Source organism: Lepus europaeus, chromosome 10, assembly GCF_033115175.1.
Source record: "Lepus europaeus isolate LE1 chromosome 10, mLepTim1.pri, whole genome shotgun sequence".
In the NCBI taxonomy this organism is placed as follows: domain Eukaryota; kingdom Metazoa; phylum Chordata; class Mammalia; order Lagomorpha; family Leporidae; genus Lepus; species Lepus europaeus.
In genome coordinates, this window is record NC_084836.1 from 13,721,997 (window position 1) to 13,742,343 (window position 20,347).

General features: G+C 53.9%; 1 protein-coding gene across 2 annotated transcripts in view; it reads right to left on the bottom strand.

Annotated features, from left to right (window-relative positions):
- The window catches only part of ABTB3 (ankyrin repeat and BTB domain containing 3), a 287,580-nt gene that overhangs the window by 45,534 nt on the left and 221,699 nt on the right, over nucleotides 1–20,347 (bottom strand). The window contains exons 1-2 of one of the 2 annotated variants that reach the window (XM_062202965.1): nucleotides 16,092–16,297; nucleotides 15,801–15,953 (exon numbers count right to left, since the gene is read on the bottom strand). In XM_062202965.1, coding sequence (XP_062058949.1) covers nucleotides 15,801–15,953; nucleotides 16,092–16,192 — 254 coding nt within the window. In that variant the 5' untranslated portion in view covers nucleotides 16,193–16,297. Of the gene's footprint in view, nucleotides 1–15,800; nucleotides 15,954–16,091; nucleotides 16,298–20,347 lie in introns of those variants that run through there. The other variant, XM_062202964.1, reaches the window with a different exon arrangement.

The following is a 20,347-nucleotide window of genomic DNA, read 5'->3' on the forward strand; positions in this document are numbered from 1 at the left end:
GAGGAGCGCATGCCAACACGGGACGTCTCCCTCTGTCTCACCTAGGGCGGGTTACGTCATCAGCGGCTGGGCTTCTGCATTCTCAGTCATCACGTGCGGACAGCAGGGCACGGGGAGTAAGTGAGACCGTGCGCAGGAATCTGCTCTTGCTACACGGGGACACTGTCTGCGTGTGGACATCCCCTCGGAGAAGTGGGACGTGTATGGCTGGGTGTGGCGTGGGCCACAGCAGCCACCTGCGATGCGGGAGGAAGGTTCCGGAAAGTCAACACCCCACTCGCTCTTCAGGAACTCTGGGGAACCTCACGGTGGCCGTGAAACCACATGGAAACCAAGGGTGCCAAGGGCGGCTCATCAAGCGCCTTGGCTCTGATACAATGGTATGGCTGAGTGGAGTATGGTGTTGAGGAGGATTCTCAGGTCTGGCCAGGAGACAGAGAGACACCTGGGCCCCGGACAGTCCTGAGAGCAAGTGTGAAGGCAGGCATGAGGCCAGGATACCAGGATACGGGCTCTGAGGACTATGGCTATGTGCTTAGTCTATCACCCATTAGCTGTGCGACCTTGGACGAATCACAGTTCTGACAGCATCAGTCTCCCTGTGTGCACGATGGCGGGGTGGGGGGGCTAGTGGAGCTTTTGGGGGCCTCTCCCACTGGACACTCCTTGGGTTTACCACACGCTTCCTGACGCTCTTGCATTTTCCTTCACTGAGCAACAGTTCTACCCCGCCATGTTAGCGTCTCTGTGTTTGCTCCTGTTTCCTGCAAACACCCATTACCATGGCCGAGATGACCACCTGGGAAAGAACCGCACGGCACAGAGGGCTAAGCGTCCCTGGCATCCATGCTCGACTTCGCCCCTGTGGTCAGATAGAACTACCTGCTGTCGCTGAGTTTTGGCTGGCAGCATAGCCACCCAACTAGGGGCTCCACTGCCCAGACTGCATGGCTAGCTCCTTGTGGAAGCACTTGGGAGGCAGCAGATGATGGGCCCAAGTACCTGGGCCCCTGCCACCCACAAAAGAAACCTGGATGGAGTTTCTGGCTGCTGTTTCCTCATTCTTGGTACTCCATATACAATTCTAGTCCACAAACCACATATATAGGAGGGTAGGGGCTTTCATTTCCTAGAGCTAGTGACACACTTATGGCTCTTAGGGACAAAAGCATGACAGTGCACCCTGGGTGTGTCACTTGTGGTGCTTCTAGCCTCAAAATATTCCATTGGTTCTCAAATAATAGTAATAGCAAACAAATACAGCATTTACTATGTGTCAGGAATGATTCTGACAATACATACAAAACCCACATATAAAATAACCCACACATACATGTGAATGACTATATGTGTGTATGATACATTTAAATACATACACATATACACTCATTCATGTATATTCAAGATTTATCTAATCCCCACTTTAACCCTACAACATTGACCTTTATTTTTTTTTTATTTATTTTTTTAATTTTTTTTTATTTTTTATTTTTTTTGACAGGCAGAGTGGACAGTAGAGGGAGACAGAGAGAAAGGTCTTCCTTTGCCGTTGGTTCACCCTCCAATGGCCGCCGCGGTAGGCGCGCTGCGGCCGGCACACCGCGCTGATCCGATGGCAGGAGCCAGGTGCTTCTCCTGGTCTCCCATGGGGTGCAGGGCCCAAGTACTTGAGCCATCCTCCACTGCACTCCCGGGCCACAGCAGAGAGCTGGCCTGGAAGAGGGGCAACCGGGACAGGATCGGTGCCCCGACCGGGACTAGAACCCGGTGTCCCGGCGCCGCAAGGCGGAGGATTAGCCTAGTGAGCCGTGGCGCCAGCCCTGACCTTCATTTTTTGGAAGCTAGGAAACTTGCCCAAGGTCACACAGCCAGCCAGTGGCAGAAGTGAGACTCGAACCCAGGCAGGCTGTGGCCCACTCCACTGCCTGTCTGTGCTATCACAGGCCTTCCACCTTCACTTAGATTCTCATCAAATGCTGCCTGGGTAATGACTACGAGATGCCATGTCCTGGCATGGGCATCAAAAACAGAAGTTTCCAGCCAAGTTCAAGGTTTCTCTGCCATTATTTCTCCGGAGAGTGCTCTTCCTTGACCTCAGCCAACAAGACCTGCTTCCTACCACACATACCTTTCCCTGCGGCTTTCTTGCCCACATGCATGCGGCATGCCTCACTTCACCATCTCACCTCCCCACCTTGCCTTCCTTGAAGTCATATTCTAGAAACAGTCCTGTGAAACAGCTCCTGCCCTGCACAGTCCAGAAAGACGGAGTTGGAAGAGATCAGGCAGCTCAACTGCTGACCTCCCGAAGATCTGGAAACCGGAAGCCTGCGAGGGGTTAACTCGTTGGCAGATCACAGACACATGGCTTTCTTCTAGACTTGCGGAGAACTCGCCACAGATACCTCTGAGTCTACAAAGGGCAGCGATTCCCAACCAGGGTGCTTCCGTCCTGCAGGGGACATGTGGCAGTGTCTGGGGACGTTTTTGGCTGACACAGCGTGGAGGTGCTGCTGGTGCCTTGTAGGTTACTGTGCAGGGGCTGCCAACCATCCTACCACGTACAGAACAGCCTCCTCCACATTCGCAGTGGAAAGAACACCCCAGCCCCAGACATCAGTGACGCTGAGATTGGGAACCCTTGGTGCAGGGCAACAACATGCTCTTGTATCATGTCATATACACCAAGCAGCTCCCCTTACAGGACTGTGTAAGTGGGACAATACAATGGTGCCTCCAGAGCCAGACTGTGAAAGGTGAACCAGAGGACCACGTGCCCGACTCCATCCTCAACACACTGTTCCAGGAAAGCCTTCATCAAATCGCCTTTTACAGGCTTCCAGTCCTCCCACCGACGACTTTTCCTTCTCTTTTCTTTGGAGTAGCAAAAAGAGGAACAGAATAAGAGTGTTTTGGGTTAAGTCACACCAAGATCTCAATGCACCTCTGAAGGAAGAAAAAAAATCATATTATTTCAGTAAATGGAACACGTAATGACTGCAAAGTTCCTGGGGGAAAATCTTTGTCTACAACTTGTGCCCACTTGCTGTTGCTGCCGCTACAAAGCACAGAGAAGAACCAGCTCTTTAACCCCACCCTGGATAAAGCAAAGCAAGTGCGATTTCCCAGCCTCCTTGCTGCCAACCCTGTCTGCTTTGCAAGATGGACCAAGGGAAGTGGAACCCGTCTCCTTCTTAGAAGTTGATACCCAGTTGGTAGCAAAATCCATTGTCTTATTCCCCCACAAAACAGAAATGTAAAGCCTTATGTCAAAAACCAGAGACTGCCAACACCCCCGGGAATGAAATGTGTGTGCTCAAAGGATGACAAGGCCCGATGAGTTTCTGGCTTTGGCATTGTGGTATATTTTTTAAGAGTCAAAAACAAGGCCCACACACAGAGAAAGGAGCCACCCTAAGGCTGTGAGTCCCAGTGCACCCTTATTGGCAGACACTGGTTATTTTCCTCTGGAGTTCTTTATCTCCACGCATTATTGTAGGACTTGAATTCTGAGCTGGGTACATGGCCACCCAGATAAAGACTACATTTCCCAGATTCCCTTGCAGCCACATAGGGTCATATGACTAAGCATTGGCCAATAGGAAGTGAGGGGCAATGGCACCTGGTATCCCTGGGGCACTCTCTGCCCTTCCACCTTCCCTCTTCCTCTTCTAGACAGATGTACCTCTGCTGGGTGGCGCTGTGCAGTAGAAGGCAGCTACATAGGGAAAGCAGAGCAGCAACAGGGTAGATGCTTGGGTCCCTGACATCATGGACTACTTAACAGTGTTATATGAGGGAGAGTTTTAAACTCCTATTTTGGGGCTGGTGCTGTGGCGTAGTTGGTAAAGCCACCGCCCGCAGTGCCGGCATCCCATATGGGTGCTGGAGTCCCGGCTGCTCCACTTCTGATCCAGCTCTCTGCTATGACCTGGGAAAGCAGTAGAAGATGGCCCAAGAAACCTGGAGGAAGCTCCTGGCTCCTGGCTTCGGATCAGCTCAGCTCTGGCTATTGTGGTCATTTGGGGAGTGAACCAGCGGATAGAAGACCCCCCTCTCTCTCTCTTTCTCTGCTCTGCCTCTCTGTAACTCTGCCTTTCAAATAAATAAATCTTTTTAAAAATTTTTTTAAAAACTCCTATTCCAGGTAGCTTGCATGTCTGCTGAAGCTGATAAATCCATATCCTAATTAACCCACCCACAGTTGGTTTCTAAATTTCAACCAGTTCAGTGAAGCACACAAAAAGTGCTAAGTATATGCCCACTACTGTGCCTTGTGCTGAAGGTTCAAGATGAAAGCGTGCACACTGTCCTCCGGAGAATTCTAGAAAGAACAGGTGGACTTCTTTGTAACAAATGTCACTAAGAAGCAACCCAGCTCTGGAGGTGTGAGGGCAGAACATTCAATGTTACAACCCCCAAAGGAATTCCCAGGAACACCAGCCCCATAAAATGCTCTCTGATGGGGCTACAGTTTTTTTTTGTTTTTTTTCTGGTGAACCTTTTAAGCTCTCTGGGCCTCTTGGTATCTGTGTTAACTGCTCAGCTCTGCTACTGTGGTAAGAAAGCAACCAGACTCAACAGAAGGGCGTGGCTGTGTAGTCACAAAAGCAGGCAGCAGGCAGCTTCGGTCTGCACATCTCTGCTCTGTAGTGACAGATTTAAATAGCAAAGCCATCTCTTAGAGATTTACAAGAAACAACAAACAGGAGGTGAAAAGCAAAGAACTTTCAAAAGGCACCCGCTTGACTTCATTTAAACTAGTGTTCCAAAAATTGATTGAACCTTTTGTCTAATGTGTCTTAATATCCCAGAACTGGCCTTTTGAATGGACTGTTACAAATACTGGCAGAGGAATTATTTTAGGTGCAAATGAAATATAGTCGTACAGTAGCCACCTACAAGCTCAGGATCCAGGCCAGCTGAAGACATAAAACAGTCAAAGCACAAAGGCTCCTGTTCCTCCTGATTACAAAATCTCTTCCACCTTTGGCAGGAGCACCCAATCCCAAACTTGGCATTCGGCATCCCTACACACGCTTTATACTCTGTACTATATATTTGAGCTTCTAACAATACATGCACTGCTTTGCATGTTGGGAAACTGTATATAAATGTTAGCATTTATACAAAAATCCCTCAACTTGATTTATGTTTTGCACAATATTTGGAAGTTAGCCATGGAATGTAGTTCATTTATTTTCACTGCTCCTGGGCTTTCTGTGACATGAACATACCATAATTTATTTATCCTTCTCCAACACATGGGGAGCTTGTTTGGTTCTGTCTTTGGCTATTATAAACACTGTGTGTGTGTGTGAACAGCCTTGTTCATGTCACCTGTTTCTGTATGGGAGCTTCTCTCTAGGGTGTAGACCTCAGAGCAGACATACGTGTTTTCAAGTTTATTGGAAAGTGAGGCACCATTTAATCAGAGTGCTCAGGATGCTACAGCTTTGCTCCCATCTAATATTATCAGGCTTTTTTTTTGTCAGTCTTATGGATAAGAAGTGCATGCCTGGCTATGGTTTGGAGTCGTGTTTCCAGGATAACTAGCGAGGTTGAGTCCTTTGCACGAAGTTCTTGGCCATTCAGTAGAGTGTTTCTAAACTAAGGCTTCACAGGGAGCGTTGCCATTGGGCAAGGCTGACAGACACAAGGGGCTGAATTCCTAAGAGGAGCTGGGGCTGGAGGCTGAGGCTTTCAACACAAACCCGTGGGCTTGCAGAGCCACCTTCTCATGCCCATTGAGTCTCTGATTGGTGCTGTCTTTCTAGTAGAGGGAACACAGGCTTTGGGGGCAGATGGAGCTAGGTCAGGTCCCAGAAGGGTCCCATTGTCCACATAACCGTGGGCAGCTTTCCCAACCTCCTGGAGCACCCGTCTCCTCGGGTGTGAAGAGAAGAAAGCCCTTGGGGGGGCAGGGAGCTGAGTGGAGTGGAGCAGGAGAGACATCCAGGACCACACCTGGGTCTCACAGGACCCCCAGTTATTCCCGTAGGGATGTGAGAAAGGACACGAGTGAAATCACTCTTTTCCTGCGCCTGCAACCTGCCTCAGTTTCCCCCACGGGTCACAGCATAACTGCCATGGTGCACATCAAATGTCTCACCACAAAACTCTCTGTCTGTAATTCTACTGCTTCAATAAATAAATAAAATCTTAAACAAATAAAAGCCTGAATACTTTCTGGAGCTAAAAGGACCTTCTGAGATCACTGCTAGGATGGTTCTTCACCGTTTATAGGATGAGTTAATGAACCGATGAAAAGAAACTTGACTTTGAACAAAACGGCACACATACACCCAATGCTGTGATGTCTGCTCCTTCATTGTCACCGACAACATTGGCTTATGTCCTGAGTACATAACTCCATAGTGAGTGACTGCTAATAAGATAATGCGCTCATGTAACTAACCTTTCAACCTGGAGTTTGACATGCTTGCTGGCACACGACTCAATAAGCACCTTGGGCAGAAATTTAACAGACCCAAAAGTGGGTGAAGAAAGAAAAAAATAAACCCCTGTTTCCCAGGAAGCCACATCCCATATGGCAAACCGGAGCTGCAGCCCCGGTTTGGAAGGGAGCCCCGAATGCCATTTTAGTTCTCCGTGCGGTTGTCAGCAGCCAATGTGTTTCTGTTTTGCTTTTAACACTTGGGAAGCTTAGAGCAAATTCCAAGTGTTGGCAAACTGTCTGCCATCTGCAGTCTGGTTCCTGCCCACACCAGGCTGCTGAAACTGCTGCCACCAAGGGTGCCGATGGCTTCTTAGCGCCTTCCCATCAGTCCACGTCTTCTCCGCCGGTGATGCAACCTGGGGCTCTGGTGGTCCCTCTCCAGGGCCCCCTCTTGGCCCCCTCCCCATCTCCTCCGGGCTCTTCTCTGACCTCGGCTCCCAGGTGGGCTCCTTTTCATCAGCCCCTCCCCCAGGCAATCCCATCCACACCCACGCCTTCCACGGCAGCTGTCTGCCAGAGCGGCCATGAAGCCCTCTCTAGCTGCGCCCTCTCCTCCGAGCTCCACACCTGCACCAGCATTCTCAGTGGCCTCCCAGCCTCCCAGTGCATTCATGTCAAAGCCTTTTTGGTTTTTTATTTTATTTTTTAACATGGGAATCAGTTCAGGAAAAGTCTGTTCACTCACAGTGCACCCACCCTTTGCATCATTCATCCATTCATTCGTTCAACAAATATTCTTTGGGCCTCAACTCTGTGCCAGGCCCCACCATCCAGGAGCCAATTTCTGTCCCAGCCCTAAAGAGAGAAGGGAGCCACCTATCAGAGAGAAAGTCTTTGCTGTGAGCCTTTCTTCTGGAATATTCCATGCCCTCCATTTCTCCCCTAGCCTCTGCTTGCTTGGGACACAGTCCAGCCAACCCAGGCTCCGTTTGCCACCTACGCAAGTCCTCTTCTCCTCCTGCTGTCTCCTCCCACCGTGGCCTCATCTACGGTGGCAGACGCAGTACTTATGGATGTTCACCTGCTCTGGACATGGTTCAGAAACACCAGCCAAGGACGACCTTCAAAAGCCTCCGACTTTACAGAGAGGAGAATGCCCGAGCACACAGAGACCCCGTGGAGGCACTGGGCGGGGGGACGTCGGCTCCCAAACCGGTCAGCCTCGCCTTAGTGGCCTCCTGCAGCCCAAGGGCTCAGCTTCCAGCAGGGCGAAGGGCCCGCCTAATCTCAGCTGGGCTACACACCATGGCCAGGCGGGTACACTCCTGCCGTCCTGCCGGGTATTTATCTCCTCGCTGGTTTGGTTTGGACCTTCATGGTCCAGACTGGAAGGAATAGGGGCGACAGCTGTTAGTGACTGAGTCACTGGACACAAGCACCGTGCGAAACTGCTTGGAGATGATTTCATCAGACCTCCGCACAACCTCAGGAGGCGGGCGTATTACTGTCCTCACTTTACGGACACAGGGATGGAGGCCCAGAGAAGTGAGTGGCTTGCCTTAGCTCACACAGCAAGTAAGAGGTCCAGCCAGGATCTGAACCCGGGCAGTTAGGTTGCAAGGCCTGTGTCCCTAACCACTGTCCCCTGCGTCCTAAGTGGATGCCAGTGTGAGAACTTTAAAGCCCTGGTGACCCCGCTCGGATGCAGAAGGGTGATGAAGGCTCACGCTTGGATGGACAACGGACATTTTCAAAGCCAATTCCATAACCATGGGTTCTCATGCAACACCTGTGTGCCAGCTTTGTTAAAGCCATCCCTGGCTGCACCCTCTCCCCAGCTGGAAGCCTCACAGTTAGCTGTCAACACAAACATTCCACGAGAGGGGACAGGCGACCTGCACAGGCTCCAAACTCTGGCAGCCTGGCCCGGGGGCCTCCTACCTCTGTCCCTGTAGTGTTAGGGGTTGACTTCTGTCCATCGAGGTCGTAACTCCGCTCCCTGTGAGTGTGACCTTATTTGGAGGGAGGGTCTTTGAAGATGTGAACTAGTTGGGGTGGGGTCACACTGAAGGGGGCCCCAGTCTAATCTGACGGCTGTCCTTGTGTGAAGATGGAGATCTGGAGATAGACACTGAACGAAGACAGCAACGGGATGATGGTGGCAGAGACACGAGTGATACGGCCACATGCCAAGGAATGCCCGGGGCTGCCAGAGCTGGAAGCAGCCTTCTGTGCCTGGTATCCCAGGAGCAAGAGGCTTATGGAGCAACCTGGAGTGAAGGGGAGACAGGATCTGGAGCTGCACCTCCATCAGACATGTCCCTTGGCCGTGTGCACGCAGACCCCTGAATCCTGTGCAAACACGATGCTGAGCCTCCTGCACAGGCTTCGGAGGGCGCACTGCCCTTCCGCACCTGGCGTTGGCACTGCTTCTGGCCTCCAGAATGGAGAGACAATAAATGCCTCCTGTGTTAAGGCACTCAGTCTGCGAGACTTTGTTACAGGAGCCCTGGGAAACCGATCCACCCAGCTTCCCCACTCCCCTCCCTGGAGGCAGCCCTGGTTATCCATTTTTTATCCACTCTTCCTGAGGCAGCCCAAGCATGCACAGCAAATACCCATGGGTGCCCGCACCTTCTGCACCGCTCCACGTGGCTGGTTTCGCTTGAGAACACCCAAGGCCAGTTTCTTTATTGTGATAAAATATACATAACACAGAATGTATCATTTTAACCATCTCTCGGCAGTTCTGGGCATTCAGTAATTCAACACCATCCATCTCCGGGAGAAACTGTGCCCGTCATAGCCTCTTCTCCCAGCCACCAGGGCCAGGTGAGTCCTTGCCACCCCTCACCAGCCACATCTGTCACCAAGTCCGGCCACTTCCCCTCCTGTTCCCCTCGCGTCCTTCCCCATCGCTCTGACCGCACTGCCTTGCTTTCAGCCCAGCTGTCAGCATCTGCTCTGGACCAGTCGGCTGCAGGCTCGCCAGCCCCTGCCTGCCTTGGCTCATCTCCCACGCCGCCACAGCCCCTCTTTCCAAAAGAGGAATCTGACGATCTGATATCATCTCCCTCCCGAGGGCCCAGCCCAAGTTCTTTGGAAAGGCATAAGAGACCCTCTCTGGGCAGAACTCAGCCTTACTTGTGCCTCTGCATCCAGTTCCTAGAGACCCTTCCAGCACGTCTTCCACCTCCAGGCCTGCGCATCTGTCGTTCCTTCTGTGTGCACTTAGTGCTCCGAGGCCCTTGCCCTTCTCTCCTCCCTTCTCTACCAAACACTTTCCTGTTTATTCAGGATTCCTGTCACATGGTACCTCTGCATGGCTGTCATTTCTGGCTCTCTCAGGCTCAGGTCTGTAGTGATGGTTAGCAGAGCAGTCCCCATGGTTTTCTCAAACTACCAGGGGATCTCTCTGACCATCTACCACCCATCAAGCACACAGTAGGGCAGCCACACAGTAGGTGCTGTGTACATGCTACGTGCAAGGCTGTCTCATTAGCTTGGCTCCTTGAGCAAGCCCTATAGCCTGCCCCTGACCTTGGGCATGGGGGGGAGGGCAGTCAGGCTGAAAAGCGATCCCCCTGGGATCATGGCAAGGGCAGCTCCCTGGTTTTCCAGGGGGCACTCATGCACTGACATGAACACAAGGGAGGCAGTGGCCCCAACTGGGTCACCACCGGCCTGCAGCATGGACTTGGATGTGTGCTGGGTGGAGGAGGGGCTGGTGTGCCGTGGGGAGCTATGGGATTTGGCCAGGGCTGTGGGAAGATGAGGGCACCCAAGGAGAGAGGAGAGAACAGCTCCTGACTGTGGGAGGAGCTGAAGGGCTTCCCAGAGCCCCACGGAGCCAGGTGCAGGGTCCAGGTGCCCAGTCTCTGCAGGGGACCTTCTGTGGGGAGAGAACGAGGGAGTCCAAGGTCTGGATTCAGGGGTCTGCATAGACATGGCTGAGGGGCATGGCTGGTGTAGACGCGGCTCCAGATCCTCTCTCCCTTGTATCCCAGTTTTCTCCAGAAGCCCCTTGCTCCTTGGGATGCCAGGGATTCCTTTAAGGCAAGGTGGTGACTCTGGCCTTCCCCTTCTAGGTCCTGGCTCTCGGAACATGGAAGGACTGATGTCCACCCCCTCCCCCTTCCTCTGTGCCCCTCCCGCTTCTCTGGTGTTCACACTCTCGCACACTACCCTGTGCACTGTTTTCTAGTGTTGACCACCTGCCCCCAGGTCAATCAGGTGCCTATGGACCCAGGGATGGGAAGGATGGCACAGCCACCTTCCCTTACTGGATTCAACCAACCGAGCATCAAAAAGCATCCAGAAAAGAAAACTGCACCTGTGCCAATCAGGTACCAACTTCCTTTCCGTGTAATGATTCCCTCAGCAATACATTGCAACAACTATTTACATAGCATTTGCATCGTATTAAGCAGTACAAGTCACCCAGAGATCATTTAAGGACCACAGGAGGATGCGTGGAGGGTCTGTGCAAACACAATGCTGCTTTACAGAAGGGACTTGCACGCGGATTTGGGTTTTGGTATTCTCCATGTTCCCTGATGAATACTGAAAGATGTTTTATCGTTGGGCACCAAGGGTTGGAACAGGATCTTCTTCCCAAAGGGCCACGACCTTTTACCATGTGTGCCAGGCAGGCCATGGGTACCTCATACACATTTGGTGAATGAACTTGAACATTCAATTGTCATGTGGGGCTGCATTTCAGGTCAAGTTACGGTGGCACAACATCCACTTCAGGACCCAGTTTGACTAATAACAAACACACACCAAAACCTCCGGTCTCTAGAGGTGCCCAGGAGACCTGAGAAGGGTTGCACGCAGCAGCAGGTGCAGCTCCTTAAATCCATCCCACATCCTCTACTGTGGTTCCCCAGCCCATGAAGCTGTTGTTACTCCCCTCTGTACAGAGGTTACACGGAGCCCTGTGAGACAAGGGAGGTGATTTGACCTAACTGAGAATACCTATTAGGGGTCCGGCACTTAGTAGGTGCTCAATAAATATAATAAAAAAGTGAAACAAGAACGTAGCAACCTAAGTCTCCCGGGTTCCACTCTAATACTCTCTGCCTGTTGTTACTTTCAGGTTTTCTATTCTCAGCGCAAAATCCGGTTTGAAGCACTTGCCAAAATATTATCCACTTTCTGAAACGAGCTCCTGGGTCTAACGGCGCCCAAGCGCAGCTGACAGGTGCCATTTATCCACTGGGAGAGGATCTGAGAGCACTCCTTGCCACCTTTGTCTTCACACAGCCTTCACAGCAGACAAACCACCCCTTACCACCACGGGGGTTGTGTTTCTCAACCAACAGTTAAGAACACAGAGGAAGCTGCCAAGATGTACTCACTCTTCTTCCTCTCTTTCCCTTCCACTGCCTCCCCCCTCCTCCCACCACTCTTCATCTCCCAAAGGACAAGAATAAAAAGGGGGGCGGGGCAAATCCCCCAGGTCTAGATGAGCTGATACTTTAATTAAGGGAGAATAAATGGGTCACCTCTGACAGCTCAGGGAGTGCAGTCGCTTAGCACGCAGCTCCTTTTCAACACCTGATCACCATGGTGAGCTGCACTGTTGCCGAGAAGAGACAAAGCGGAGCTCCGGCAGAGGCCGGCCAAGGTCACTGCCAACCAGCGGCAGCACTGGCGGCAGACCTGGGAGTCCTCGCCTCTGCGTGCTCCGTCCCGCTGGGATCCATCCCGGCTGCCTCCCGCCACGCGACCTCGGCCAGCTGGCAGGTCATTATGTGCGCTAATGGTGCTGACACTCCGGCTGCCAACACCAACTTCCCGAATGTGTCACGGCACCCAAGTCCCCTCGCCTTTCCAGAGCTGGTTATTTAGAGAGGGAAGCTCAGCTCTGACGGAGGCAGATGTCAGAGCTCACCTGGCATCTTCTAAGATGAATGACGGGGTAGAGGACAGGGACATGGGGACTGCGTGTCCCTCCCCTTGCCCAGGTCTCCATCCTAGACTCGTTCTCTGCCTCTGAGCAGCTCCGTGACCTTAGACAAGTTCCATAAACTCAGGGAGCCTCAGCCTTCTTGTCTGTGAAATGGGATAATAACACCTGCCTTGAACAGCTGTTGGGGGTGGATATACAGGTGCCCAAAGGACCGCCTGTGTGAGCCACAGAGGAGATCCCTGCTGTCTATTTGCTGGATGCATGGATGAATACAGCTCCGGTGGTCCTGTTACTGGCACACTGGAGACAGCAACTTCTACTTGATGCCACATGAAATGAGACTGGAAGACGTATGTAGACATGTATGTGTGTGCTGACTAGACGGGAAAAATAGGCACTCTTTAAAAAAAAAAAAAACCACCTGGTTTATCTTCTCATGGCACTCAGTAACGAAACTTGTAAGTCTTGGATTTAACTATTGAGGGAAGCTAAGGGCATGCTCTGTTTTAGTATTATCTTTGAAAACCGCTGCCAAATTGGATGACCATTTCGCTGAGATAATCAGTTCATACGTGGTCCACACCCAATCCTCATCCAGGAGACGAATGAATCGAGAAGAGACGAATGAATCGAGAAGAGATACGTGGCCAAAAACAGCCCACGGACTGAAACAGCATGGCCCTTCTTTGCGCCCTTGAGTGCTCTGGCCTCTGCGCTTCTCAGTCTATCCCGCGTGCAGGGCTGGAGCCTTGGGCTGGCCAGCGCTGACATGGGAAGCCTCGGTGTGACCGTCAGCTGCATGTGCACGTGGCCCCTCTCCATGGCCTCTGCTGGAGCAGCGGCACGGTGGCCCTTGAGCTCAGGTTCAGCCCAGGGAACGGGGAAAAGAAAGTGTCTGGAGGAGGGTGTTCGGGTCCTCTGAGAAGCCTTGGCTAGGTCCAGGGTCGGAGAGCAGAGGGATCGCAGGTGGATCGACCTGGGCGGGCTTCACAGCCAGCTCCTGGCTGTCACCTAACAGCTGTGTGATGGTGGGCCTTGATCTCCTGCTCCGGAAACAGAGGTGGCTGCTCTCCTGGATAACTGTGCTTGTTTTGAGGCTTTCCCAAATTATAAAGCAATGCCAGGGCCGGCGCCATGGCTTAACAGGCTAATCCTCCGCCTTGTGGCGCCGGCACACCGGGTTCTAGTCCCGGTTGGGGCGCTGGATTCTATCCCGGTTGCCCCTCTTCCAGGCCAGCTCTCTGCTATGGCCCGGGAAGGCAGTGGAGGATGGCCCAAGTGCTTGGGCCCTGCACCCGCATGGGAGACCAGGAGAAGCACCTGGCTCCTGGCTTTGGATCAGCGAGATGCGCCGGCCGCAGCGGCCATTGGAGGGGGAACCAACGGCAAAAAGGAAGACCTTTCTCTTTGTCTCTCTCTCTCACTATCCACTCTGCCTGTCAAAAAAATAAATAAATTTAATAAAAAAAAGAACTTTAAAAAAAATAAAGCAATGCCAGGGTTAAGCCTTTGTTGCTATTTTAGGGGTGGTAGAGACTTGGGGATTCTGGCTAGCAGTGACCACTTCGTGAGCATTTCTCTCCTTCTTGGTGTTGCCTGTGGAGGTGGTTCGTGTCCATGTGTGCTCTGGGAGGAAGCGAGGGAGGTGCTGCATTTAACACCTCCACGTTACTCATGGGAAAGCTAAGGTCCAGATAGGTGAACCAGGTTGCCCGAGGCTGCGCAGCTAATTAACCGTGGTGCTGGGGTTTGGAGCCAGGCCATGGGCAGCTGGAGACCAAACTCCTGACCTGTAAGCTTGGGGTCTCCCCAGAGCATGACAAACAGGGGACGCTTTGTCACTCAGCATCAGGGGAACACCTTCCCTCCTCCCCGACCCAGCAGCGTCAGGCTACAAAGGCAGCCCCAGCTGGGGCTGGTGAGCAGGAGTGGTGGAAGTGAGTCTGGGGGTAGAGGCCAGCCTAGGAAGCAGGGGGCAGAGGCCAAGCTGCAGAAGCTCAGCCACAATGGACGTCTGCCTTGGCACCTCCACCTGCTAGGTGCCCTGCCAATGGCTTCCTTATCTGTAAAATGGGAAGATTATGCAACCTCATGAGGCTGCTGCAGGGTAAATTAAAGTAGGCAAGAAACGAACACACAGAGGGCTGGTGCTGTGGCACAGTAGGCTAAGCCTCTGCCTGTGATGCCGGCATCCCATATGGGCGCTGGTTCAAGTCCCAGCTGTTCTACTTCCGATCCAACTCTCTGCTATGGCCTGGGAAAGCAGTGGAAGATGGCCCAAGTGCTTGGGCCCCTGCACCCACAATGGGAGACCCAGAGGAAGCTCCTGGCTCCTAGCTTTGGATCAGCCCAGCTCCAGCCATTGTGGCCATTTGGGGAGTGAACCAGCGGATGGAAGACTTTCTCTCTCTCTGTGTCTCTTTCTCTGCCTTTCAAATAAATAATAAATCTTTAAAAAAAAAAAGAGAAAGAAATGAACACACATCCCTTGTTGGAAGGGGTATCTGACACATAGTAGGTGCTCGAGAAATGGCCGCTGCCTCTCTCCCCCTGACACCTGCTATTGTTCTGGGTGACAAGGTGAGGCACAGTGGCACAGCCAGAGACCACTTAGCGAGAATCCTGGAGGCAGAAACACTTGGCAGTTAGAATTCACATGTGGCCTCCACCATCTCCTACTCCTGTGGCCTTGGGTGTGTCACTCCCCCACTTGTTCCTCAGTTGCCTTCTCTTTGCAGTGGGCACAACAGCGCTTTGAGAAATGAACTCCTCTGTGCAGCAAACAGTAAATGGCAGCACTTGGGACTCTGATCAGCTCCTGTGTGCTCGAGTGGGCCCGCACACCCTCCACCTGCCTGCAGAAGGCGCAGCACAGATCCCTGCACCTGGCCTTGGGGTGGGGCTACAAGGGCCTGGGAGGGAGGGGCGGGTCCTCAGCAGGTGCATGGAATTAGAAAACAGCTGGCAGAGTTAGACAGCTGCACAGGTAGTGACCTGGGAGCCCACATGGTGCGCACACTGCACACACGCACACACACACGCACACGGCACACACTCAGACTCCACTGGATCTCTGTGCTTTTCACCTGTTCAGTCAGGTTATGACTCACCTGAGTGAGCTGTTTTATTTCTCTTTCTTTGGATTAAAAAAAAAAAAAAAAGCCAGCCCCAGCCTGGGAGTCCCTGGGTAGCCCAGGACTATTTCTCACCTTGATGGGGCCAGGTTTGGATTCAGGCATGAGCAGTGCAAGGGCTGGGGGGCTGGCTCAGCCAGCAGCGATTTGACTCTGCCAGGCTTGTCCGGGAACCAGGAAGAGGGAGAGCCCGCAGCGGGCTGCCACCCACACGGAGCCCCTTCAGCCGCGCCGCCTCCCTGGAGCCCCGGGATCTGCCCCTCGTGCAGCCCGCGTCCGCCCCGTGAACCAGCGCAGCGGCGGCCCCGGCGCGCCCCCCGCGCCCCCCGGCCCGCGCGCGGCCGCTTACCGGAGCTGGCGCGGCTCGCAGTCCACGCCGGGCAGCAGCAGCCGCGCCGCCTGGCGTACGTCGTCGCTGTCCATGGAGAAGCTGCGGCGGTGGCCGGCGTGCGCCACGGCCACCCGGATCCACTCCATCAGCGGCGGCAGCACGAGGAAGGGCCTGCGGCGGGAGGCGGGGACGCGCGGTTAGAGCGGCCATGGCGGCGGGGGCTGCGGGCCCGGCCCCACCCCCGGCGCGGCTCGCCGCGGCCCCCCCCCACCTCCCCACCCTGCGTCCCCCCCCCTCCGGAGCCCCTGCCTCTGAATTCCCGCGCAGGGGGAGAGCCTTTGGAGGCATCCGGACCCCAGTGGAGACCCCGGGGCGGGCGCTTGGGACTCTTTCGGCCTCAGTTTCCGCATCTGTAAAAGGGGGCAGTGTGTCCAGGAGAGGGCACGCTGTCACTACTCGGTGACTCGTATCCCTGGGGCGATCATGTGAACACGAAGGAAATGAGTCACTTAAAGCACCAAGCACAGGGTCTGGAGCCAGCAGAGAGCCCGGGGTGGCCTGGTGTTCTTGCTCTGGGCTCCAGGATTCCCGGCCCAATCCTGAGATGTGGCTCCCGTCCCCCCGGCCTTGCTCTCCGTCATCCTCTGGAGCTGTCCCAGGACTCAGCTCTGCCCAAGCACGGCGGGGCCCAAAGGCTGAGCGCCTGGAAAAGGCACTGAGAAAGCCGGGCCAGCAGCAGCCTCCCCTGGAGGAGGAGCCAGGCTGGGCGCTGGCCCAGGAGCGGCCAGCACAGCTGGGCTCTGAGGACCCAGTCCTGCCCCCGACACTGGGAGCCTCAGGTCCCTCCCGTGCTAATACAACCGGGGAGGGGGTCCAGCTTGTGGCAAGCCTGAACTGAGACAAGGCCTCTGACCCAACGGCAGCTTCCCAAACGTAAACCATTTGAGCAACTTCTTGCTTCTCCCAGACGCTGTAAATCCTGCCCTCTCGCGTGGGCATTCCTGGGGTGAGACGTGGGGGCGGGGAGCTTTTGAAGACTTGAGTCCTGTCCTAGGATTCGGACTTAGCTGGTCCAGGGTGCTGCTGGACACTAGTAGTTTATAAAACCTCCCCAGGGGGCTGACACTGGGGCATAGTGGGCTAAGCCTCCGCCTGCAGTGCTGGCATCCCATATGGGTACCGGTTCGAGTCTTGGCTGTTCCACTTCTGATTGAGCTCTCTACTATGGCCTGGGAAAGCAGCAGAAGATGGCCCAAGTCCTTGGGCCCCTGCACCCACGTGGGAGACCTGGAAGAAGCTCCTGGCTCCTGGCTTCGGATCAGCCCAGCTTTGGCCATTGCAGCCATTTGGGGAGTGAACCAGTGGATGGAAGCATTAGCAGAAGTCTCTGTCTCTCCTTCACTCTCTCTCTAACTCTGCCTCTCAAATACTTTTTTTTTTTTTTAAACCCTCCCCAGGTGAATTGCATGTGCTTCAGAATGCTCTGGAAGGCTTGTTAAAAACGCAGGTTGCTGGCCCAACTCCCAGAGTTTCTAATTTGGTGGATCAGAGGAGGTGCCCATGAACCTGCATTTTGTTTTTTTATACAAGGTATTCATTTTATTTATTTGACAGGTGGACTGACAGAGAGAGAAACAGATGTTCCACCTGCTGCTTCACTTCCCAAATGACCACAACAGGCTGAGCCAGGCCAAAGCCATCCAGGTCTCCCATGTGGGTGGCAGGGGCCCAGGTACTTGGCCAGCATCAGCTGCCTTCGCAGACACGTTAGCAGAGTGCTGGACTGTCAGCAGGGCAGCTGGGACTCCAACTGGCGCTCTGATGTGGGACGCCAGCATCACAGGCGGTGGCTCAAACCCGCTGTACAACAATGAACTTGGCATTTCAAGTCAAGGACTCACATGGGTGCTGCTGGTTTGGGGACCACACTGAAAGAGCTCTCTGCTCTAAAGGAACCTGAGAGGGCCTGGGAATGACCTGGCGGGAGGCGGGAAAAACGCTGATTCCCTGGCCGTGTCTCCGGATTGGCTGATCATGTGGGGGCCATCCCTGGCTGCGTCTCCGGACTGGCTGATCATGTGGGGGGCCATCCCTGGCTGTGTCGCCGGATTGGCTGATCATGTGGGGGGCCATCCCGGCAGCCGCTTCTGACTACGCCCATTTTACAGCTCAGGAAGATGATGTTTATTGTGGCTAAGGACCACAAAGCTATGACATCGCAAAAGCTTTGGGGAGAGATGGGAGGCAGCCTCCAGTCACTGGACTAGGTAGCCCGGGTGCTGTAACCCCAGGTCTTGGCATGCACCTGCTGCACCGGGGAGCTGATCTCGCCCTAGAGCCTGCATGTTCACTCCTGGCCATGCAGCTCAGTTCCCTGTCTGTCGGGCCTGTGGCCCTTTAACTATGCACACCCCACGTACCCTTCAACTCCCATCTCCCCCTGGTCCTTTCCCCCTGATAACTCCAGCCTCCATGGACCTCACTCCACGGGGCTCCCCTGGCCTGCAGTAGCCCAGCTCTGCAGTAGCCCCACAAAATATAAATTCCACGAGGGAGAACTTCTGCCACTTTGCTCACTGCTCCAGCTGTGGCCCCAGGCCAGTGCCTGGCAGGCTGCAGGACTTCATAAATATTTGTTCATGAGACACTCTGGTTAACCGATCTCTCACTGGGTGATGCTAATAAAATCGAGTGTGTGGCCCCGCGGCCCCGTGGGGCAGACTCCCGGGGAGTGTCTGCCCGAAGCAGCCTGCCGGTTAGGCTGTCTGTCTCGTTTTCCCGTTCTTTCCATCACCGAAACTGAATCAGACACTCAGTAAACACAGGTTGGCTTGCAATGGAATTGGATTCCATGGTCTCAGGTGAGGATTCGCTTTTTGTCACTGCGTCTCCATCTTGGTTGGAAATCAGCCCCCACCACCCCCCATCCCCCACCAAGAACTCCTCTCTGGGCAGCTTATCAGAGGCGCCCTGCTCCTGTCTTTCCTGGGCGGGGTGGCCCCCCACCCCCCTGAGCCCAGGTCCCGGGAGGGCTGGGGTTCCATCACAGTGCTGGCTTGTGGCTCCTGCCTTTTATGCTGCAGGCCCAGCGAGTCCCAAGGCACCCAGTCAGCTCCTGATGAATTCTGAAGAGAAGCAAAAAGACACTCCGCTGCCTTCCAAATAACACCTTTTCCAAGACAGCCAGCAAGGCGTGGAATAGGATATTGGAACCCCAGGAGTCCAGCTTCCTCTGGAATTTTCGATGTGCCTATCTCTCTTTCCAACACTGCCTTCTCTTTGCCCTTCTGACCTCCACAGTTTATAAGCTCATGAATTCTTTGCCAGTAATTCATTAAGAAAGCCTTATCTTGTCTGTTCGGGGGCGGGGCGGGGACCAGCATTCGTTGTGATGGGTTCTTTGGGAGAGTCTGAGACATTGCATTATCCTGACACACATTTTAAGAGGACAGTGTTCGCTGCCTGCTACTTGATTCTGAACTTGATTCGAGAACCCGGGGCTGGAAAAAGTTTCGGGAGCTCCTGTGGGGTCGTCGCTGGACGGCGGGCATCGGGACCGTGCAGGGAGCTTGTGAACACGGCATAAGTCCTCACCTCACACCTAGAGTTTGGGGTCGATAGGTCTTGGGGGTGTGGCCTGGGCATGCGCACTCTGAATTAAGCTCCTGCGGGAATTCTGGGCAAGCCAGGTTTGTTCATCCCTGACCCTGGTGATCTGAGATGAACAGGGCAACGGGTCAAGCCTGCAGGGCAGGCGTCACCCAAGCCTTCGCTCCCTACGGTGTTTGGAGAGGTACTGGGGTGGGACGGAAGGCTCTGGAAGGAGACAGAAATTCCAAAGTGATCAAGTTAGCGCAGGAAGGATGCTGAGGCCCAGGCATGGAAAACAGGCATGGATGAAAAGGTGCAGAGAGATCTGGAGACGAGGGATTGACAGGGCTTGGGGAGCTCGGGCACTAAACGGGGTGGTGCGGTGTGCGGGCAAACCCTGCCTTGGGATTTTGCAGCACCGCAGCCCAGCCCTGGGTCTGCCAGTAGCTCCCTGACAGACTCTGGCCTTTGTCCCCCCGTGAATGTCCTACCGAAGGGCACAGAAAGAGGCCATGGCTGGACTTGGGGAATATCGAATGATAGGCACATTCAGAGCAAGTGTGTGAAAAGATGAAACTCAGGATTAGGCCACAGGAGCACACTGATGAGATGTCATCTGGTAATGTCACTTATTAATCCAACCCTCCTTTCGGGAGCATCCGTACACCAGGCATCGTTCCAGGGGCTGGGATACAGCGGAGAACAGGGCTCAGCAGGTCCCTATCTCACAGAGCTGCTAGCCTAACTGGGGAGACCGATAAGAAACAGAAACGGGGCCCACGTTGTGGTGCAGCGGGTAAGCTTCTGATGTGACACCTGCTTCCCATACGGGAGCGCTAGTTCGAGTCCCAGCTGCTCTACTTCCAATCCGGCTCCTTGCTAAATGCACCTGGGAAAGCAGCAGATGATGGCCCAAGTACTTGGGCACCTGCCACCCATGTGGGAGACCAGGATGGAGCTTCAGGTTCCTGTGT